The 21,704-nt window shown below is 55.8% G+C and overlaps 2 protein-coding genes across 3 annotated transcripts in view; one reads left to right on the top strand and one right to left on the bottom strand.

The window, feature by feature from the left end:
- The window catches only part of IPO13 (importin 13), a 31,242-nt gene extending 13,883 nt beyond the window's left edge, over window positions 1-17,359 (top strand). The window contains exons 3-20 of one of the 2 annotated variants that reach the window (XM_063407259.1): window positions 1,592-1,732; window positions 1,900-2,041; window positions 3,024-3,190; window positions 3,542-3,662; window positions 3,975-4,122; window positions 4,273-4,454; window positions 5,317-5,343; window positions 6,008-6,142; window positions 6,375-6,518; window positions 6,917-6,997; window positions 7,574-7,711; window positions 7,786-7,882; window positions 9,716-9,768; window positions 15,867-15,933; window positions 16,099-16,157; window positions 16,269-16,358; window positions 16,496-16,677; window positions 16,792-17,359. In XM_063407259.1, coding sequence (XP_063263329.1) covers window positions 1,592-1,732; window positions 1,900-2,041; window positions 3,024-3,190; window positions 3,542-3,662; window positions 3,975-4,122; window positions 4,273-4,454; window positions 5,317-5,343; window positions 6,008-6,142; window positions 6,375-6,518; window positions 6,917-6,997; window positions 7,574-7,711; window positions 7,786-7,882; window positions 9,716-9,768; window positions 15,867-15,933; window positions 16,099-16,157; window positions 16,269-16,358; window positions 16,496-16,677; window positions 16,792-16,891 — 2,074 coding nt within the window. In that variant the 3' untranslated portion in view covers window positions 16,892-17,359. The remainder of the gene's footprint in view (window positions 1-1,591; window positions 1,733-1,899; window positions 2,042-3,023; window positions 3,191-3,541; window positions 3,663-3,974; window positions 4,123-4,272; window positions 4,455-5,316; window positions 5,344-6,007; window positions 6,143-6,374; window positions 6,519-6,916; window positions 6,998-7,573; window positions 7,712-7,785; window positions 7,883-9,715; window positions 9,769-15,866; window positions 15,934-16,098; window positions 16,158-16,268; window positions 16,359-16,495; window positions 16,678-16,791) is intronic. The other variant, XM_063407260.1, reaches the window with a different exon arrangement.
- Window positions 17,360-17,793: 434 nt separating this feature from the next.
- DPH2 (diphthamide biosynthesis 2) lies at window positions 17,794-21,650 on the bottom strand. Its single transcript, XM_063407261.1, has 6 exons — window positions 21,464-21,650; window positions 19,897-20,009; window positions 19,572-19,792; window positions 18,741-19,379; window positions 18,434-18,619; window positions 17,794-18,343 (listed from the first exon to the last, which is right to left on the bottom strand). The coding sequence occupies exons 1-6, from the start codon at window positions 21,608-21,610 to the stop codon at window positions 18,213-18,215; spliced, it is 1,437 nt and encodes a 478-aa protein (XP_063263331.1). The 5' UTR covers window positions 21,611-21,650; the 3' UTR covers window positions 17,794-18,212.
- Between the last annotated feature and the right edge of the window lie 54 nt (window positions 21,651-21,704).

Raw genomic sequence — 21,704 nt, 5'->3', positions numbered from 1 at the left:
TCTAGGTGGTTATCTCTGTTAGCTCTGCAGGGATCCCAGAGGATCAGATCAGGTCCAGGCGCTGTATTCAGTATTTCAAGGTAACTGGCAGAAGCAGGATCCTTGTCAGAAAAAGTCATGAAAGTCATAAGCCATAAAAACCTCCCTAGGGTAATGTGAACACAGTGCTGTGGAGGAAGGATGGCTTTGCCTTACACTGAAGCAGTGGAAGGTTCCCTGTAGCTTTTTGTCTGGGCACTGCCTTGGCTCCCTTGGGCCTACCCTGCATGCAGCATTGGTTCCCAGGGAGAGGAGCTACTGAATTTCCAAATTCGCCATCATCACATTGTTCCCATGCTGTCACATGCATAACTCACAGGGCACCAGAGGCTTGGAAATGGTTTCTGCAAAAACAACCCTTTGCTGTGTGATTTTCTTTGGGGGAGAGGGCGAGAGGAGGGTGAGGCCCAGCAGCACAGAGGGGATGCTGGGACAAGAGCTGGGATTTTAGACACCTTCTTTCCTCTGTCTTCTCTTGCTGACCCAGAGAGAAAGCTGCCACTACCAGCACAACTCTGTCCCTGCACTGGTGACAGCAAAGGCTTTGTTCTCTCCTAAATCATCCATAGCTAAAGGCACTCTGCCACTCCGGGCTGGATGTGTGGCTGTCCTGGTGTCAGCACTCACATCTCTTCTCCAGGGTGGGCACAGGAGAGCTGGAATCATGTATGCCTCCCACTCCAAGCATCCTCAGCCCCGCACCTGCGTGTAGGGGGCGGGCAGAGAGCACAGGCTGCGGCTGCAGATAACACGCCTGGGCGGGCAGGGAAATGGCAGGGAAAAGGCAGGCTGCTCATCAGCCTCCAGCACGGCCTCTCTCCAGGGGCCCTGGGCTGCCTTTCACCTTGGCTGCCTCCTTCTCGTTGCCTTGGATACCATCCCTTACAGCAGCGGAGGGGAGGCTGATGTGCGGGATGAGATGTGGAGAGCAGCGCTGCACTGGGCTGTGACAGCCTGGAATGTGCCAGGGGCCAGCATTGTCCCTGGGTGGGACTCCCCAGCGGTGGCCGCCCAGTTCATCCCAGACATGGCACACAGTCTGGATGTGCCCAAGCTGGAGGGTCTTGTGGTTTCCCACTGGCAGCTTGGACTGCCTCTGTGCAAATGTGAGGGCTGTGAGCATGGTGGGAAGAGCCCACAGGTCTGCCCTCGCTGCTGTTCTGCTCCACACCGATGCTGCTGTGCACAGGCACAGCTCACTCACAGCTCGTTGTGGCAGTGGCAAGTTGGAGGTGCTGGCAGCCCTGCTGGCAGCTGTGGGGGGCAGAGGCAGGGGTCCACACCGTGGTGCAGTGGGAGGTTTGCCCAGAGCTGATGGGCTCAGCACTTCTCTTCACTTGCAGAGGCTCCGCTGCAGCAGTGCTCGGGGCTGCAGCTTTTGTCCTAATGCCACAGGCTGCAAGGGGAGTTCGTGTAAGCAGTGAGGGCTCCTGCATGCATCCCATTGTGCAAAGCTGGGCAGGAGCCCTGCGAGAGCATCAGGAGGGATGCATGGCATGGCAGCCCATGCCACGGAGGGGATGCCTGGCACTGATTCAGGCTGTGCTCCCAGGTATGTGAACACCCTGCTCAAGCTCATCCCGCCCGTGCTGGGGCTCCAAGAGCAGCTGCGCCAGGCAGTGCAGAGCGGGGACATGGAGACGTCGCACGGAATCTGCCGCATCGCCGTGGCCTTGGGGGAGAACCACTCCCGGTGAGTGCTGGGGGTGGTCCCTAGGAGGGGGAGTGAGCTTGGAGCAGCCAGCTGTTCTCACGTGCTGCTTTGTCCAGGGCCTGTCCTGCACCCAGTGACATGTGTCAGGGCAGAGGAGTTGGGCTCACAGCAGAGATGCTGCTCTGACCATGCTCTCTGCTTCCCAGAGCCCTCCTGGACCAGGTGGAGCACTGGCAGAGTTTTCTGGCCCTGGTCAACATGATCATGTTCTGCACTGGCATCCCTGGACACTACCCCGTCAATGAAACCACCAGCTCCTTGACCCTCACCTTCTGGTACACGCTGCAGGTCAGTGACTGCTGTGGACAGCCTGCCTGGGCTCTGCCCTCCAGGCAGGGCCAGAGGCACCAGTGCCTGGGGACTGGGTTTAACTGCCTGGATTTATTTGGTCCCAGGGATTTCTGGTGTCCTCACTCCTTGCCCTGCACTTGCAGCTAGGGCAGGGCACATACCTAGGAAATGCTGGTACTGTGGCTGGCTCTTTCTGCCTCCAGTCCTCCTTAGAGGTGTGAGCCATCATTTAAGGGCCTCAATAACAAACCTAATTAAAACTTCAGGTTAATTTTTTTCCTTCCAAGCAGCAGACCTAGTTGTTTAGCTCCTTGCTGCATGCCTGCAGCAGACAGGAATGAGAGCATGGCTCTAGTGCCTGCCCAGTTTGGGGTCCCTCTCCCAGGGTCATTGTTCCCTGGATTGGCAGAGCGGCCCTGCCACACTGTGTTCTATTTTTAGCTCCCTTTCATCCCTCAGCTCCATTCCTCCACAATGCAATGTGGCGTGGCTGAGCGTGGGCAGAGAGGGGAGCAAAGTCAGTGCCTTGCCAGCAGCTCAATGCCTTGCCTGCATGAGGCCAGGCTGAGGCTCCCACCACCTCTTGCTGCTTCTCCAGATGGGTCTGAGGTTACAGGTGCATGCAGGAGGGCGCTGTGCTCAGTCAGCTCTCTCACAGCATTTGAGGCACACATGCTCCTGGTGTAGGTGTGCTCCCAAGGACAGGATATGGCAGGACAGTGCCACCCCCTATAACGATGCTGTCTGAGGGTCCGCCCAGCTTCTGGGGCTTCTTCTGGCATCTTGCCTCCAGATAATGCTGCCACTGCAGAAAGGTGCAGAATCAAGTGACTCTTAGGGAGCTGAAAATACAGCCTTCCAAGGTGTGACAGGCCCACCAGCCCTGAGATGTGCCTGAGTCCCTTGTGTAGCAGGCATATTAGCTCTATTTTCCTTTCCCTGCAACACCTGAAGTATTTATTCCTTCTCCTGCCTCCAGGATGATATCTTGTCCTTTGAGCCAGACAAGCAGGCGGTGTACCAGCAGGTCTACAGGCCTGTGTACTTCCAGCTGGTGGACGTGTTGCTGCACAAAGCCCAGTTCCCCTCTGATGAGGAGTATGGCTTCTGGTCTTCGGATGAGAAGGAGCAGTTTCGGATATACAGGTACAAGTGGGAGATTTGGATTTGCTTGTCAGGCAGGTGAGGATGCAGGGGCAGCATTCTGCTGGAGCCTGAGTGCTGTATGATGAGCCAAGGAGGGACACAGAGGAGATTGCTTCCATCAGGAGCTGTTTTGGCTGTGGTGGTAATGTGAAAATGAGCTGGTTTGGCTCATTTGGCAAAATTTTGGCACAGCACCAGTTACCCTGCCCAAGAGGCCATAAGATCACTCCACTGGTTGGGACAGTGTGCTTGTATGAGCAGTGTCTGTGCCCTGGAGAGAACATGTGTCCACACATGGAGCTCTCTGCAGGGGTTGGGTACAGCATTTGGAGACACCCATGTTCTCTGCAGGGTGGACATCTCTGACACGCTGATGTATGTGTACGAGATGCTGGGCGCTGAGCTCCTGAGCAGCCTCTATGACAAACTGGGACGTCTCCTGACCAACACGGAGCAGCCATCCTCATGGCAGGTGAGCAAGGGGACCCAGCTTGACAGCCAGGCTGACAGCTACCAGCCCTTAGGGACCTGTCCTCGCCCTCAGTGGGGCATTGAAAGCAAAGGGACATGACAGCATGAGAAGCATGAGCACCTTGCCAACACACAGGCTCTCTAGAGTCTGCTGTGGAGAGGAGCAGGTCTTCTGCCTCCCTGTCCTTAGTGCTGCCAAGGCATCAGCCTCTTCAGCTACTGTGGGGGTGCTGAGCTGGTGCCTGCAGCTGGGGCAGGGTTGGGCATCAGGGGTCAGTGCACGGCTCTGACAGTGCCTCTCCCACCCTGGCAGCACACAGAGGCCTTGCTCTACGGCTTCCAGTCCATTGCTGAGACCATCGACGTTAACTACTCCGATGTGGTGCCAGGACTGATCGGCCTCATTCCCCGGATCAGCATCAGCAACGTGCAGCTCGCTGACACCGTCATGTTCACTATCGGTGAGTGGGCTGGGCTGGGGAGGGAAAGCCCCCCTGAGGCCACATCTGCCCAGCAATACCAGTGGAGAAAAGCAAAGCTGGGCATCGTGGAATGCAGGGAGCAAGAACCTGTGGTGCAGTCCTGCAGTCTGACCCCATCTGTGTATGCAGGGTCCCTGTCCGAGTGGCTGGCTGATCACCCTGTCATGATTAACAATGTGTTACCACTGGTGCTCCAAGCCTTGGGCAACCCTGAGCTCTCCATCTCCAGTGTCTCCACCCTGAAAAAGATCTGCCGAGAGTGCAAGTACGACCTGCCACCTTATGCTGCCAACATTGTCGCTGTGTCACAGGTAGGAGCTGAATGCAGGTGGACATGGGGTGGTGACCTGGGATGTGCTCTGTGCACACCTTTTCCTTTGTAAGGATCAGGGCAGGGGGACAAAGGAGCAGCTCAGGGTGTCTTGCTTGGCACAGGAGATTACTTGTCTGTTTTGTTTGCAGGCTAGTAAACCCACGTGGCAGGCCCTGTGTCTTGCTGCAAATGCAGAAATGGCAGCCAGTGACAGACACAACTGCCTGCTGGGGTTGCATGTGGCTGTCTGTCCTTCCCCCGGGGTTTTGTTTGTCTTGTTGGGAGCAGCAGCCTGCCGGCTGCTGCCAGCTGATAGCTGGGCATCTTGGAGGGCAGCACCCTGGTGTTCAAGCCTCTCCTTGGAGACTGAGCTGATCCCTGCAGTGCTGGAGCAGCTTGTCCTATGCTCCTTCTTGACTCTCAAGATTTGGGGCAGGTGAGGCTCAGAGTCCTGAGGCACCAGGAGAAGGGCTGGTCTTGGGCAATCTGCCAGGATGTACCAGGGTGCAGAGAGGTGAAGGGCTCTTAAAAGCATCTCTGCTTTTAAAGCGTGGGGAACACTGGAATAAGGAAACCCTGGCTGAGGTTGACTCCTTGAGCAATCCTGCTGCGGAGCCCATCCAAGCCAGGAGCTCCCCTTGCTGGGTGGCTGAGTGGGCTGGCTTAGGGGATAAGAATTTTAGTTCTTGCCTGTGGCAGGTTGTGGGAAGCACACGATGTTTGACTGTGTCCGCACTGGTGTTAGTTGTCTTGACCTCCTGTGTCAATCCTAGCTCCTGTTGTCAGTCCTGCCTCCGGGAAGGGAAGGGCCTTTCTGCAGCACTCACCCTCCTCTTTTCCTCTCCCTTTCCCTTTGACAGGAGGTGTTGATGAAGCAGATTCACAAGGTAAGAGAGGCTGACTCACACCTCTGCTGATTCTCCTTGCCCCCATGCCCTCTTAGTCATGCTCAGCTGAAGACACAAAGCTGTCCCCAGAGGAGAGCTCAGCACTGTATCCATGGTGTGCAGGATCAGAACCTGCTGGCTGCCTCTTGCTGCGCTGCTGGGCTTCACTTCACCCCCACAGTCTGGCATTCTTCCGGGAGGGTATGTCCCCTAGAGAGAGAGGAGGAGGAGGCTTAACTCCAGCAGTTCCCAGTCTCTCCAAAGCCAAGGATACCAAAGCTACAGGCATGTTTCCAAGAGGAAGGGAGATAAGATGGGCCCCCGCCTTGCCTGTGTCTAGGATAGGGTGGCTGAGACAGGCTGTGCAAAGGATGGTGTGTCAAGTTAGGGTGAGTGATGCCAACATGAAGATCTCTGGACACCAACTGATCTTTCCTTGGCAGGTGCTGGGAAGAGGCCAGGTGTGCTGAAGCCAGAGCTCCTGTTCCCTGGGAACAGAAGCTGTTAGGGAGCTGTTCCCCTCTCCTGCAGTGAGATGCACCTAGAGGGACCCAGATAGAGCAGCTCAGGAGCTGCAGCACACCCAGCTGGGACCCTGGCAGCTGTCAGAGCATGGGCTCTGGGCTAGGCAATGACCTGCCCTGTTGTGTCTTCTCTGTCCCAGACAAGCCAGTGCATGTGGCTGATGCAGGCTCTTGGTTTCCTGCTTTCTGCACTGCAAGTGGAGGAGATCCTGAAGAACCTGCACTCCCTGATCACCCCCTACATCCAGCAGCTGGAAAAGCTGGCTGATGAAACGGTGAGTGCCTGTGTGCTGCCTCCATCCAGAGGTGGTTTCTCCTGCTGGCTGTAGCCCTGGGGCTGCTGTGCTGATGCAGCAGTCTTAAACATGGGCTCAAGGGAAAGTGCAGTGCAGGGAACCTCTCTCTGGCACTTTGCCTCTGCAGTTCTAGTTCCTTAGCATCCCAAAGATGTGACTATGATTGAGTAGTGCAGTCTGTGTCATACTTTGGCTTTTTTTCCCCTGGCAGCCCAATCCCTCCAACAGGCTGGCCATCATCCACATCCTGGGCCTGCTTTCCAACCTCTTCACCACCCTAGACATCAGCCACCACGATGATGACCATGAAAGCACCGAGGTCAAAAAACTGCCAGTGCAGCAAGGACCCAACCCAGTGAGTAGAGCCATAGCTCCATCTTCTCTGCCACAGACTGGTCAAAGCCTCACAACTCAATGCAGGATGGGGGATTAATGGGGAATGCAGCATGTGCTAGCATGAGGGTAGTGCTTGTTTATTCCAGCTAAAATAGCTCCTTTAGCTCATCCCACTACTCCTGAGGTGGACAGAGGTGACTTGCCTCTTGGATGCCTCTTGGCTAGGTGCTGCTCTGGAAGATGGTCTGTGTGCTACTTGCCAACTGTGAGCTGTGCCAGGCTGCTTCAGAAAAAAGCTGTCCAGCTTTGGAGAGGGGTGGTGCCTGAAGGTTTGAGTCCAGGCCATGCTTAGTCTTGAATCTCCCCTTCCCAGTGCCATGGGAGCCAATTCTCTTCAGTGTCTCTCATTCCTTACAGGTGGTGGTGGTTCTGCAGCAAGTCTTCCAGCTCATACAGAAGGTTCTCAGCAAGTGGCTGAATGATGCCCAGGTGGTGGAGGTAATCAGGCTTCATCTGTATACTGCCTGCAGATCTGTCTGTCCTTGTTGACCTGAGTAGGGGACAAACTCTGGGTGATGGCCTGTGAGAGGGATGTCTTCCTGGGTTATCTGGACCAGTGCTGCTTGCTGTTGCCAGCAGCATCAAGTCATTCTTGTCTGTCTTGTTCCTCTGTCAGCTCTGCTTCTCTCCAGTAACTGAGGTCCTGCCATGAGCAGGGAGATGGGATCTACCCAACCTGTGTTCCCTAAGAGAACAGCTCTCTTCTGAACTGGACCTGTATCATCTGGTGCTTGTCCAGTTTGTTCAGTCCAGTAATGCCCATGTGCAATATCCCACCAGCCATTTCTCCCTGGCCCCTGGGGAGCCTTCCTGCTGCGGTGGGAAGGGTGTTTCCTGATCACTGGGAGCATCCTGTGCTGCAGAGCAGGCCACCAGTACCACAGCAGCTCTGACCCCTTGCCTGGCTGGTCCCTGTCCCCATTGCCAGCTCTTCACTCCCCTGGGACCCATCCGTTACGCCCTGGAAGAGGTGTCCTGATGCCCATTGCTCATGCAGTCCCTCTCTTCCCACAGTCTGTCTGTGCCATATTTGAGAAGTCTGTGAAGACCCTCCTGGATGATTTTGCCCCCATGGTGCCTCAGCTGTGTGAGATGCTGGGGCAGATGTACAGCACCATACCCCAGGTCTCTGCCATTGAACTCACCCGGCAGGTATGGAACTGTGCTTGGGAGGCTGGGAATGTGCAGGGCCAGCAGAAGCTTTGATCCTTCTCTCTCTTTTGCAGCTGGTTCACATCTTTGCCCATGAGCCTGCCCACTTCCCTCCCATCAAGGCCCTCTTCTTGCTCGTTACCTCAGTCACGCTGACCCTGTTCCAGCAAGGTACGTAGGATTAGCCTGTCTTGGCACTGGGGCTGTTGTCAGGCTTTTGCATGCATGGAGTCTGGAGGCGTCTTACCAGGAATGGCTGTTTTCACTCCTAGCTAAGCTAATTGGGGCCATCTCAGTTTCTTGGATTCATCCCAATCCCTGGAAGGTGGGTACCTTCCCTGCAGGCAACAGAAGCAGGAAACCCCTGGATGCTCTGGGCCTCTGTACTGTTACAGCAGCCCAGGCTGGATATCACGTGCAGCAAGGGTCAAACTGGAACTGCAGTCCAGCTTGGCAGGGAGGCTATGCCCACAGGAAGATCTCAGGGCTTCTCTGGGGATCACTGCTACTTGTAGTGGCCTGAAATCAAGCCCTTATATGAGCAGGAGAATGTGTGTGTGAACAGCTGGGAAATTACTTTTTCAGTCACTGGTGGCCAGCGAGTCCCTGCTGTGATGCTGAGGATGCTGGTGTTCTCCTGCAGGGCAGAGGCCCCTTTTTGGCTCACTGCCCACCCTACAAAAAGCAAATGGGATTAGAACAGGCTCCTTTGCACCATGGCTCCCCTCAGCATCTTGGTGACCTGCCCTGTGACAGACAAACGTACACTGGAGCTGCTGAATCTGGTCCTTCAGCATTACCACGTGCAGCCCCCAAGGGGTCTCATCCTTTGCTCACAGCTGGGTGCCAGGTAGGGTGCTGCTGTCCCCCAGCTCCAGGTTCAGAGCTCTCTAGAGAGGTGGGGGGAGACATGAGGAGCCCTGCTTCACCATCACACCACGGTCCGAGCAAATCCCACTGTGCTGAGGTGTCACTGGGGCCAGTGACAGGCCAGCCAGGCATCCTCGGATATCGGGTCCCCACTCGTGCCAGCGGCGTGTGGATGTGTCTGTGCTGGAACCCTCTTGCCTCGGTGCTGGGGAGCTGGCGATGCCTCCAGGCAGCAGCAGGAGGAAAAGGGAGGGGACAGAGCCCGAGCTGTGCCAACACCTGGATGCGAGCTTTGCTCAGGCAAGCGGCTGTTCAGCTTGGTGTGTGCCCAGGACTGTCCCCTTGGGTGAGGGGCCAGCTCTGAGCAGGGTGAGCCCCTTCTGCTGAGCCCACGTGTGGCAGGAGAATGGGGCCATGCCTGAGCCTGCAAGGGCCAAGAAGTGAGTGTGCGCAGTCAAATGCCAAGGTAGGGTGAGTGGTGCTGGCACAGAGATCTCTGGGCACTGAGCTGCTCTCTCCCATGAGGGGCTGGGGGAGACCTCCAGGAGGGTCCTGGACTCACCATCCTGGAGAGCATCTGGGAATGGGTGGGAAGGTGTCTGTGCCAGGGTCTCCTGAGCAGCTGATGCTGGTGACAAGCATGTGCACGCCTGAGCCCAGCCAGGCCTGTCAAGCATTTGCTGAGGTGTTGTCGTTCACTTGCAGTTACCTTCCAGGAGCAAACAGTGCTCTGAAGACACCTGCTCAGTCCCCACAGTGCAAAAGCTATAATTCTCCCTGTGGAGATGGTGCTCAGCTAGCCCCTGCTCCTCCTTCTCTTCCTCCCTAAGGAAATGAAGAACTCCTCCTTGGCTCTGCAGCACCCAGGTGCTAGCTGGAGACCCTGGGGCTTTAGACCCTTTCCTTTGCAGTTTCTTTCTGTTCTTGGGTTCTCCAAGTTTCATGATTTTTTGTATGTTTTGTTTCTTTAACTTGCTTCAAGCTGCTCATGTTGCCCATCCCCTTCCCCACACACCCCTCCTCCCTTACACTCCTGTTTTCACTTGTAAATTCTTTCTGTATCACATAACTATATGATGTTGAGTTGCTGTTTGTATGATTTTTCTCTTAAGTTACATCTTTATTATATTTTAGGGCCCAGGGATCATCCTGATATTGTTGATTCATTTATGCAACTCCTGGCACAGGTGTGTTTTAGTTTCTTATTCATTCACTTTCTGTTCTCTCTCTTTCTCTTTTTAATTCAATTTAAACCTATTTTTAGCTTTCTGTTGACAACGTTTTTTTTTTCCTTTTAGTTGAATATCGAGTTTCTCCATCTGTTTCCGTGGAAGTTGAAAACAAAACATTCTCCTTTAGTTCTGGGTTCACACCATCCCCAGGGCAGTGCCCTCCTCCGCAGGGCAGCTCCAGCTCCCACCCCCTTGCTGGCCTGAAGCTGGCACGGGGCGCTTGGTGCTGTTGCTGCAGTCACCCTTGTGTGACAGACAAATTAGAGCATTAAGTGGATGTTTTCCAACCCATTTACCTGCCCTCTGAGGGGTCCTCTGGAGTGGGGACAGGCTGCGCTGGCTGCCCTGCCCAGGGGCCAGTGGGAGGATGCCCCTGCCCTCAGGAGCAGGCAGCTGCCAGGGTTTGGCTCTGAGAAATGTGCTTGTGATGGCATCTGGATCTGGCGAGTGCCACATTGCCCCCTGCCCCAGCAGCCTGTCCGGGTGGTGGCAGTTCCTGTGCAGGAGCTGCTGGCTCAGTGGTACATGGGGACAGTTTGTGTTGATGTGGCAGGGGCTGTGGGCTGGCACGTGAGCTGGCACTCGTGTCACTGCTGGCGGCGGGCAGGCAGGGCCAGTGCTATGCTGTGTGTGTATATACACCTGCCCAGTGTGCTCCTCAGCCCCCATGGCTTTAATGGAGAAGCCCTGATGTCCTTCATGTACTCAATGTCCCTGTCAGAGACATGTTCCCTGTCCGCCTACCCACAGGGTGGGTCTGTGGTGAGGAGGGGCATGGCAGAGTTGCTTTCTGCTCTGTTTCTGTAATGGGGAGACCTCTAACCACACGTGCTGGACCAGTGGCTGGGCAGGAACACTCACCCAGGCTCCCCCCAGAGCAGTGGCCATCCTACCCTTGCTGACAGCCCTGGGAGGGTGCCTGGCATGTCCTGGTGCTAAGCTGTCAGACCCCTGTGATCCTCCCATGGGTCTTGAGGATTGGAGTGGGCAGGAGGGTTGCACCTCACCTCCACCAGGCAGGGTCTTCTCCTCACAGTTCTCACCCTGATGCCCAGAGCCTGCTGAGACCCATTGCATCTCAAAGCCATATTGCAGCCTTTTCTTCTCTGCTTTTCATCTTGAAAGATGTAACATAATCAAGGCTATCAGACTTATGCTCTGGTTTTGGTTTTGGAAGCTGTGACCTTTTAACAAGGGGTTTGAACATGATGGGAGGGTGGTAAATGGGGTCTGTGCATGAGGTTCTTGGTGGTGTCCTCACTGCTAGCAGTACCTCCATTTGAACACTGTGCCTAGTTTGGAGCACAACATTTCTGTAGATTTATATCAGAGACCACAGAGAAAAGCATCTGGGAAAATGGCTACCTTGTACACATGGTGGGGAGGAAAAGCTGATGGGCGCCTGTGGAGCTGCATGAGTCTTGGAATGTGTAAAAGGTAACGTGCCAGTTGTAGGTAAAAAACCATTTTCTGTTCTCCTTGAGTGGGACATTCGGTAACAGGAGGAAATCATGGTCAAGGATCCAGGTCTGGCAGGAGCACGTCTTTCTAAGAGAGCAGGGAAGCACTGGAAGATCACATGGGGAGCTGTTGTTGCATGGAGTTCTTGAAAGGACGCAACAAGCCCATTGCTCTTGGAGGATGGGTAGAAGTGATCTGCCAGGATGTAAGGCATTAGGTGACTCTGAAAGACTCTCCAAAGGCTACTTGTTGTTTTTTAGAAAATACTAACTTTTTCTCTGGTGTGGGTTCCTCCTCTGTGTCTGGACACAGAATATTTGTGCTTTCTTGGAGAGAAAAGTGCAACCATGCTGCACTTCCATGGGTGTACTGTGAGACCAAACACCGCCAATCCAGGGTGCTGGGAATCTGTTCCACACTGTCCTTGTGGGCAGGATCTGCAAGCAATACTGGGGCAATGTGCTGGCAGCTGGCCCTGTCTCATGAGTGTGGATCTCCAGATATCCTTCAGAGGCAGTCCTGCAGGAGCAGCTCAGAGGCTCCTACCTCCATGTCTTCTCCAACTTGGATCACTGTGAGACATCTGACATCATGCTGCCAGCCTGACACCACCCACTCAAGACCTGTTGTTTTCCTAGGTATTGTATTCCTGAAACCCCATGGAGACCAAAAGATCCCATTCCTGTCTTCTCTCTTCATGCATAGAACTTAAGGTTTCCTCTTGGCCTGACCCTTCTCACAGACTGATGATCTAGTGAGGTGCTTTAAAACCCATCAAGAATTGGCCTTAGCATCCCTGATTGACTCCTTGCTCTCAGGACTTTGAGGGCTGTCTGATGGTAGAGATGGGTCCAGCCTGTCCTCTTCCAGAGTACCATACTCTGCAGTGATGCTGCTGAGGATTTGTAGATCAGAGGATTAAACTCAGAGGGAACTGCAGATCTCTTCAGACCACATTTTTGTGTGGCAATAGCTGTGTTTTCACCCAGCCTGCTCTGCCTGCAGACCCCTTGGCAAAGAAATGCATCTTCCAGAGCAGCAGTGAATTTGGACACAAGAGTGTGTCAAGGTGGGGACTTTCCAGCTTCCCTGGCCATGTGTTTTTGTGGTTGATCACCTTGGTGGAACTATCATCTTCCCTGTGTCAAGTTTGTCTGGTTCCTCCTTGCAGGCACTATTTCTGCCCGCTCTGCCAGCAATTACTCTCCTGCCTTCTGGTAACTCAGGAGAAGTTCATGAGGCCTGCATGCCAGCTCTCTGTCACCAGCACACAGAGAACCATCTCTCTCTGTCACAGAATTCCTGCTGACTTAATCTTTGGGCTTGGTTGCAGCTCATGGAACTGCCCAGTTGTTGCAGCTGATCTTTTGCCTCAGTGTTAATTGGCAATCCACTCTTGATGACAGCTGGCTGATCATGGGAGCTGCTGGCTTAAACTAAATGAAAAAGTTATCATACTACTCAAAGCTAAGGATAAAATGACCAGTCTGCCATAAGGCTGCACAGAGCAGTGCCAGCATCCTGTTCTCAGCTGCTCCCTCCTTCCTCTGCTGCATGCTGGGATTGGTGCAGAGCATTGCTGCTGCAGTGCCCAAGGTGAGCCTCCCACCCGGGGCTGTGGGACACTTCCACCCCTGCAGCTGGAGCGCCTTTGCCCAGGACCCCATGGTCATGGTGGCTGGACCTTGCACCCAGGTCTGCATTGGCAATACTTGGCAGGTTCTGAAGCTGAGGAACCAGTGGGTATCACATGTATGCTCCGGGTTGCAGGTAGGATTTTGAGACTCTCCAGCCTGCCTTTTCACCTCATCCACCCCACCCCAGCAGGCCTTCTCACTTGCAGACCCTGGGAGCGTTTTGGTGACTTCCCCTGACGGATCCTTGGGGCAGTCTGAGTGTACAGGGCCTCACCAGGCAGAAGATGCAGGATTGACCTCCTGTGATGGCACAGACAGTGCCTGGCAAGCACAGCCAGCTTCATCCCCCACCTCCCTCCCTTCATAGTCTGGTGCAGGCTGCATGCAGCAGTCATTGAGCTCTCCACCTCACCTGCTCCAGCCAGACTCAGAGAACCCCATGGAGGACATGGGTTCAGCATCCCCTTGCTGAGGCTCACTGCTCCTGCCTCATGTGCCCTTTTCAAAGCAAGAGGCTCTGCTCTGCCAGGTGTGGGGTCTGGGAAGAGACTGGGTACTGCACACTGAGGCTGTTTGTTCTGGAGAGCTGCAGGAACTGGCGGTGCAGTCTCCATTGTCCTCTGTCTACTGGAAGAGTCGGTGTCCCTTCCATGGCAGTCTGCCTATGAAAAAATGGGCACAGAAGAGCCTGCTCTGAAGACCTCTCTGGTGGTCTCTGAGCTGCTGTGGAGAAGAACCCAACATTTCCTCCATGCTGTCCTGCAGGACAGTTCACCTTGGAGAGTGAGTGCCTATCTCTGCAGTGGCTGCTCATGCAAAGCATGTGGGGGGACGTTTGAAAGCATTTAAAGACTCGCCCCAATGTGAGCAGAAGTGCTCTGGCAGGAGACAGGAAAGATGGGCTGGCAAGAAGAGGTCCTAGAGCTGGAGCAGGGTTCCTGGTGTTAAGGGAAGAGTAGCTGGACATACCTGGTGGTGGGAAAGAGTAGCCAGACCTACCTGGTGCTGCTTTCTTATGGGAGAAGCTCCACAGGGCCCCATCTTGTGGGGGTAAAAAGCATCTCTCGTTATATTAGACATGTGTATATGTACCCAGGTCTGCATTGGGCTGGCACTCTGCAAAGTGTCCTATGGGAAGGAGCTGTCTCAATACTGGCATGCTTTTCTCCATGGCACTGATGGAGTGAGGAGCAGAGGCTGCAGTGAATCTGCAGAAGAGTTTGGGGGTCTCTGCCTACAGCAGGTCTGGTTTGGCTGAGAGGACCACCCTGCAGGTAGGTGCAAACGTGAGCACATTGGAAGGCTTGTGCCAAGTGGAACACTTGTAGCCTGCAGGACTCAGGTTAAAACCCATGGACAGGCAGGGTAGAGGAACTTGCAGCTGAGTGGTTATCACAGGAGCCAGCTACCTCTGAGCAACATCTGCTGGGGGAAAGGCTCAGTCTCTGCTCTGGAGCTCACAGTAGGGCCCCAGCAGGAGTAGTTTCCCAGGGCTAAAACTATAACATCTCTTACAAGTATTTGTCCTGTATGGGGCCAGCTGAACAGCAGCAGCCTCGATGAGTGATGTGTTGCTAAACCATTGCTCAGCCAGCTGTTCACATTCTGATGTTGGTGCCAGTGCCCCAGGAGCAATGGTGCACAGCCTGTATATACACACACAGGTATAACATGGCCCTGGTCACCCCATGAAGCTCTCTGCTTGTATCCAGCAGGGAGCAGGTCCCTGCAATTCTGCCACCTCCACCTGGTACAGTGATGCATTCGGTGCCCAAAACTGAATCCTCTTTTGCAGTGTGTGATAGAAAAGGTCAGAAAGGAGATGGAGCAACTCTGAAACCTGCTCCTCAGCGTCTTGTTTTCCAGCATCTGCACTGGGCAGATGGCTCTGGACTTTCCCTGGTGAGGACAGGATGGGAATTAAGTCTGTTTTGCACCAAGTAGAGATCACAGGGACAGATGGCTGTGTGTCCTGGGTGCGGTTGACTGAGAGGTGTCCCTGCTTTTATCCCTGGGAGAAGACACAGAGGGCAGCAATGGTTCCACACAGAGCTCAGCCCAAGGGCTGCCTGCCCTGGTATGCTGCTCTCTGAGCTCCAGGCACACAGCGGGGCCACTCCAGTGCTATGGCTGCTGTCCCTGGTGTTGCAGTGACAGCAGGGCAGGAGGCATGGCTGCCATCCCCAGTGCTTTTCTGCAGCAGTGGGTATGGTGGTAGGGGTATGGATGTGGCTGCCTAATATAGCAGGGCTCACTGAGGCAGGTCAGAAACCCTTCTCAATGAGTGGAGGGTGCAGGCTGAAGCATTTCCACCCAGTAACTGCTCAGTGCCAGCACCAGGGGGACTAAGTCATTGCACAAGGTGCCACAGCTCAGGGCGTCTCCAGCAGCAGTGCCTGACCTGCAAGGAGGCTGGTGGAATCACTGTGTGGCATTAAAAAACCCCAAGCTTTCTTGATCTCAGACTTGCTGCTCAGGAACTGCCAAGAAATGTTGGTATCTCACTGTCATCTGATGCAGTCTGGGGGTACTGCTTGAACCAGTTGCTGTGACCCCAGGGATGGCAGCATCTTCAGGAGAAGAGCAAAGTACACGGGTGGCTGGTCTCTGCTGAGCCCTGCATGGCTGCCCATGTCCTGGGAGTGGTGCTGCTGCCTGATTTGCTCTGATGGTTGGAGCCCTCTGTGTCAGAGTGTTTGCACACCACTGTGGCACCTATCCTCAGGTCCTGGGGTCAGTGGATCCTGGGCATAGCAAACTGCCTGGCTGTTTGAATTCTTGGGGAGGGGTAAAGTGATGGTTTCCTGCTGTACTGTGTGAATCTGCCCTTTCCTGGGGGTGTGCTCAGGTAAGTGCGTGTCCAGGTAGAGGCTGTCTGGGGCACGGTGTTCCTTGGAGGCTTCCTGGCTGCCTCTGCAGCACCAGGTTCATGCTGCCTGTCTGTGTGCCTTGCAGGCTCTGAAAAGGAAACCGGATCTCTTCCTGTGTAGCAACCTGGATGTCAAAGCAGTGTTTCAGTGTGGTGAGTACCACGGGCATGGGCATGTGCTCCAAATCACTGAGGAGAAGTCAGCCTGCTCCTCCTGTAGAGCTGGGTGCTAAATAGCTAAGGTCTAGGGACCACAGGGCTGATTTGGGATGGCCAGGGGCTTTTCTGGCTGCTAACCTGAGTGATATTTGCCTGCAGGTGTCCTTTCACTCAAGTTTCCCGAGGCCCCAACAGTCAAAGCATCCTGTGGCTTTTTTGTAAGTATGATGCCATCGTGGAGTCCTGAGAGCTGGGAAGACAGGAGTGGGGCTGAGGGTGGGCACAACAGCCTGTGCTGGCACTGAGAGAGCCTGGCCTCTGTGTTGCAGACGGAGCTGCTGCCCCGCTGTGGAGAGATCGCCCCGGTGGGACAGGTCGTGCATGAGAATGGCAAAGCGCTGCTGCAGGCAGTGCTGGAGGTGAGAGACACTGGACCACGGGCTCCCCAGGCAGCACTGGGCTCCATTCCTGAGCAGCATCCCTATGGAGCCAGGGGCGTGGGTGGGAGCAGGGAGAGTGATAATGTGGGCTCTGCATGTTGTTTGCTCTGTGGCAGGGCATCGGTGGCCAGGCATCCCGCAGCCTCATGGATCACTTTGCAGAAATCCTCTTTGCCTTGAACAAGCACTGCTTCAGCCTCCTGAGTGTCTGGATCAAGGAGGCCATGCAGCAGGATGGTTTCCCCTCGGCCCGAGTAACTCCAGAGCAGAAGGAGAACTTCAGCCAGCAGATCCTCAGGTTCGTGTGCCACTTGCCCTGGCAGCTGTGCCCCACATTTCCCACAGGAATGACCCCCCTGCATGGCCCAGTGCAGCCCTCCTACTTCATGTTTGTCCCCTCCCTCTGTCTTAGCAGAGAGCGTGTGAACAAGCGGCGAGTGAAGGAGATGGTGAAGGAGTTCACCTTGTTGTGCCGAGGGCTGCATGGTACAGAATACACAGCAGACTACTGAGCACCTGGCCAGGACCGTGGACGATTTGCCTGGACCAGCTCTTCCCCACAAGGAAAAGCCCCCCCATCCTCCCTGCCCTGCTGCAGTACGGCTCATAGAATAACCCTCCACCTAGAATTAACCCACTCGGGACGCTCCTCAGCTAGATTTGGTGGCCGCATCTCGGTGTCAGCATCTTTGTTTCCCCCAGCATGCTCCCTCCTCGAAGGGAACAGGAGTGCTGGCTGCAGGAGGCGGTGGTGGGGCAGGGGAAGCCTGGGCAGAACTGCCCCAGCACGGGCTGTCCCGTCCCCGGGCTACCAGCCCCTCCCCAGCCCTTCCCCGGGGGTGCTTGTGCCCCGCAGCGGGGAGGCCGCCCTGTGCCTGCAGCAGTGGCTGGCTGGGCAGGGGGAATTTGCCCCCTGCTCATTTGTACGTGTGGTTGGGAGGGGGGAGGCCCTGCACCTAATTATATTAAGAATATTTCTATGTTGTGGCTGTCATTATTGCAGTGCCCAGACTCTGCCTATCTCTTCCCTCTGGGGAAGAACTGAGTGGAGGGGGTTAAATCAAGGCTGGGACGCCTCAGTGTCTCTCTGGCTTTGGGAGGGATGGCAAAAAGCAGTCTGTCCTGCTTGCCCAGCATGGAGCATAAACAGCCCTGCCTCACATGAGAGGCTGGGCTCCACCCCTGCCAAACATGGGGTCCTTCCTGCAGCACAGGATGTGTGCAGTCCATTCCCATTCATAAGAGCAGCTGAGGGGCTTGTTTATGCTCAGAGTTCCCGTGCCCCTGCCTTAGTATCTCAGCCCAGCCTGTGATTTCACTCAGAGGTCCTAGTTCTGGTTTTCTGTTCCCTCCGCCTGGTCTTAGCTGATACACAGGGCTTTGCTCCCCAGGTGGGCACCATGATAACGTTTTTCACTTTGGGACAGGTGGTATCACTCATATGGGATCCTCAGTCCATGTTTTATTCTAAAAAACAGTTCATTCATAAATCCTCTTCAGCTTTAGTTAGCAGCAGTAGTCCACAAAAGCCTCAAGTCCCAGCACTGTCAGCTCTTGCAAAGTTGTGACCTTTCCATGTGAGGACAAACCGCCCTGGATGGAGGAGCCCTTGGAGACTGGGTCTGGGCCAAGTGCCTGTCTCCTGGCCCTGCTGCTGCTCTGGCCATGAACCTCAGGGTGCCACAGGCATTCCTGAACACAGGTGCAACTCCTGCTCTCACACTGCAGTATTACTGACCCAAGGCTGCATCCAGCAAGGTCCAACACCCAGTGGGAGGCGATTCCTGGGCCCCCACATGGCCCCACTCCTGGCTGCATGCCAATGCTGCTGAATCAGGGTTGCTCACACCCTTCATCCTCATAGGCAATGGCAATCCCTCGGCGGCCCTGCACAGCCTTGGAGACAGGGGTCTGTCCCAGCTGCTGCTCCAGGCCCCGCCAGCTGCGGGACTCCAGGAAGGAGGCTGGGAGGAGAAAGGGAATTGTTAGCAAGAGCAAGAAGGTGGCACTGCCCCTGCACCAGGGCTCAGCCCCACCACGAAACCAACACAAACCTGCAGGGCTGATCTCTGCGAGTGCCCGTGTCTGGTCCCTGCAGGCCAGGGTGGTGCTGGGGGGCAGCTCAGAGGTCGGGGGGCCACAGAGGTGGGTAGCACGCATCTTCCCTGTGATCAGTGAGACATCAGGAACAGCCTCTGCTGTGGGAACAGCCGGTGGGAGCTCAACATGCGCACAGGCACCTGCCAGGGAACGGTTGTGTTAGCCTGGTCCATCTATCCTGGAGCAACCACAGCTCACAGGCAGGGCAGCTGGCTGGAATATGCCCTGGGAAGGGGTTGGGCAGCTGTCTCTAGCTATTACCTGGCAGCAGGTCTCGGAAGTCTGTGAGGTAGTTCCCCGTCCACTCACGGGCTGGGTTGCAGGCCAGCTCCAGCTCATAGGGGGTCACTACAGGTCGGTAGAAGTCACTGGAGTCCAGGAGGGAGTTCTGAGCGCAGGCCACCAGGACAAAGACGTCCACCTCTGGGAAGTTGGCCAGCTTGGCAGGGTTGGGCTTCCCCACAGCCAGTGTGTAGCTGCGCTTGCCGGCCCGGCAGAGCAGCTCCCGGAGGTGCTGCAGCACGGTCAGATAGCCCGCCACGCCGAGGGTGCCCACCAGGATGCCCACCACGCTGGCATCCCGGGCCCGCTCCACCAGGTACAGGCGGCGCATCAGGGCCCGGTTGACGTTGAGGGTCTCGCGGCGGCCGCAGCCGGTGACAGGGTTGAAGGAGCTGAAGGGGCAGCAGTTCCAGGTCAGCATGAAGCTGGTGAGGGCGAGGCCCTCAGCTCCCACATAGAACATGGCACAGTCCTGCAGCCCTCCTGCAGCCTCCACCGAGAACTGGCGACCAAACTTGCGCTCCTCCCCAGGCACTGAGGGGCCAGGAGCGTCTCCACACACCAGCCTGGAGAAGATGATATTGGGGTACTCGGGGCACAACTGCTGCTCCAGCTCACCTGAAAGAAGAGAGGAGTGAGAACAAAACTTGGCCATAGTCCTGATGTGGAGAAGGTGCAACAGATCAGGGGGGAAGACAGAAATCAAAGCTGCCAATGTCTGGCAAATGAATGCCTGCTTGGTCTGACCCTGGCAGCTCTGCAGAGCTCAGAGCAGTACCAGAGCCCCCTTCCCTACCCCGGAGCACTCACCCATGGCATGGGCATAGACCACATCGTACAGCACCACCACACAGCTCTGCTGCTCAGGGTAGAGCTCCCGGAACACCGCTGTGCAGCGCCCAACGTCCAGGGGCTGCTGCCCAAAGATGTGCAGCACCGGGAGCTTTCTGCAGGGGCTGAGGCAGGCTGGGCCGTAGTGCAGCACTGCCTCGGCACCCACGTGCTCGGCAGCCACTTCATCCACACAGCAGCTGCGAGGAGAACCCGGTGTCAGACAGGCTCTGCAGCACTCCCTCCTCCCTGGCACCGCCCCGTTCCTGCCGGCAGGGGAAGCCCAGGACAGCCCCACACGGACCTGCCGTACGTGGTGTCTCCTAACACGTACATCTCGGCCCCGCTTGCTGCCTCCATCCGGCCTGCCACCTCCACCGCGTCTGCCAGGAGCTCGTCAGGGAACTGCAGGGCGACCTGGCGGGAACAGGGGGTGAGGCAGACGGGGAATGAGGCACTGGGGAGGGTGAGATGAAGGGATAGAAGGGGATAGAATGGATAGAATATTCCCTCAGCAAGTTTGCTGATATGAAACTGCTGGGAGTGGCTGATACACCTGAGGGCTGTGCCATTCAGCAGGACCTTGATAAGCTGGAGAACTACACAGAGAGAAACCTAATGAGGGTGAACAAGGGCAAGTGTAGGGTACTAGACTGGGAGAGGAATAACCCCAACTACCAGCCCAGGCTGGGGACTGACCTACGAGAGAGCAGGACAGGATAAGGACCTGGGATCTGGAGTCTTGGTGGGTGACAAGTCAGCCATGAAGTGGCAGGGCCCTTTCAGCCAGGAGGACCAATGGAATCCTGGAGTGCATTGGGAAGAACGTGGCCAGCAGGTTGAGAGTGATGATCCTGCCCTTCTACTTGGCCCTGGTGAGGCACATCAGGAGTACTGTCTCCAGTTCTGGGCTCATCGGTATAAGAAAGACAAGGAGCTACTGGAGAAGGTCCAGCAGAGGCCACAAAGATGATGAGGGGTCTGGAGCATCTCTCTTGAGAGAAGAGCCTGTGGGAGCTGGGCCCGTTCAGTCTGGACAAGAGAAGATGGAGGAGAGCTGCTGTGGTTTAGGAATGGTACTCCTAATTCAGTGCTCCAGTGAGCCTCTCCAAACCACACTGCTACTCGCTTGCTCTTCCCTTCCTTCTGCAGCGGGATGGAGCAGAGAATCGGAGGCACAAGCGGTACAGATCACAGGTCAAGATCAGAGCAATTTACTGAAAACAGCAAATTAAATTAAAAAACCAACGGTAACAGCAACACTATTAATACCAATATACACGAGACAAATGATTCGCACACGAGTGCTTGATGCAGGGCTCTGACAATACCTGACCCTGCCACACTATGGGACCCGGGAACCTTCCCTATCCCCAGAAAATGATGGGAGGTGGTACAGAGTAACCTCTGGGTCGTGGCCGTGCCCCCTCCTGGCTACTGCAAAAATTAACCCTGTCCTGCCTGGAACAAGGACAGGATCTCATTAGTGCATATAAATATCTCAAAGGTGGGTGCCAAGAGGACGGTGCGGACTCTTTTCAGTGGAGCCCAGCAACAGAACAGAGGAAGAAGCCATGGCCATAAACCAAGACAAAAGAAGTTTCATGTTAACATGAGGAAGGACTTCTTTTCACTGAGGGTGGCAGAGCACTGAACAGCTGCCCAGGGAAGTCGTGGAATCTCCATCCCTGGAGACATTTCGAACGCATCCGGGCGCGTTGCTGTATAACCTGCTCTGGTGACGCTGCCCTGGGAAGGGGCTTGCACTGGAAGATCTCCAGAGGTCCCCTCTAACGCTAACAATCCTCTGAGGCACCGGGAGAGGGGGCGGCGCGCAGCCCCCGGCCGGCTCCACCCTCGCTCCCACTCACCTTGCGGAACCCGCCATCTCGAACGAAGGCGACGGCCCGGCCCATCTCGTAGAAGCCGTCGAGGTCGCTCCGCGGTGCCGGTGCCACGGCCGCGGGCAGCTCCCGCCGCAGCGCAGCCTCCCCATCGCTGCTGAAGGCCGTGGCCATGGCGGCACGCGGGACCCTGCGCCCGCTTCCGGCCTGCGGCGCGGCGCTGACCAATGGAAGCGCGCCTCTGCCTTCCCCGCCCCCGGAAGTCCCG

This window comes from Prinia subflava, chromosome 10 (assembly GCF_021018805.1).
Source record: "Prinia subflava isolate CZ2003 ecotype Zambia chromosome 10, Cam_Psub_1.2, whole genome shotgun sequence".
Classification (NCBI taxonomy): Eukaryota; Metazoa; Chordata; class Aves; order Passeriformes; family Cisticolidae; genus Prinia; species Prinia subflava.
The sequence above is the reverse complement of the archived record's forward strand: the minus strand, read 5'-3'. Positions and strand labels throughout refer to the sequence as shown.

Excerpts from the sequence above, each read along its gene's own strand:
- DPH2 (XM_063407261.1), bottom strand. The coding sequence starts at position 21,610 with ATGGCCACGGCCTTCAGCAGCGATGGGGAGGCTGCGCTGCGGCGGGAG. Across the intron at positions 19,793-19,896 it reads GGAGACACCACGTACGGCAG|CTGCTGTGTGGATGAAGTGG; the intron begins GTCCGTGTGGGG and ends TTCTCCTCGCAG. Across the intron at positions 18,344-18,433 it reads CGCAGAGATCAGCCCTGCAG|CCTCCTTCCTGGAGTCCCGC; the intron begins GTTTGTGTTGGT and ends TTCTCCTCCCAG.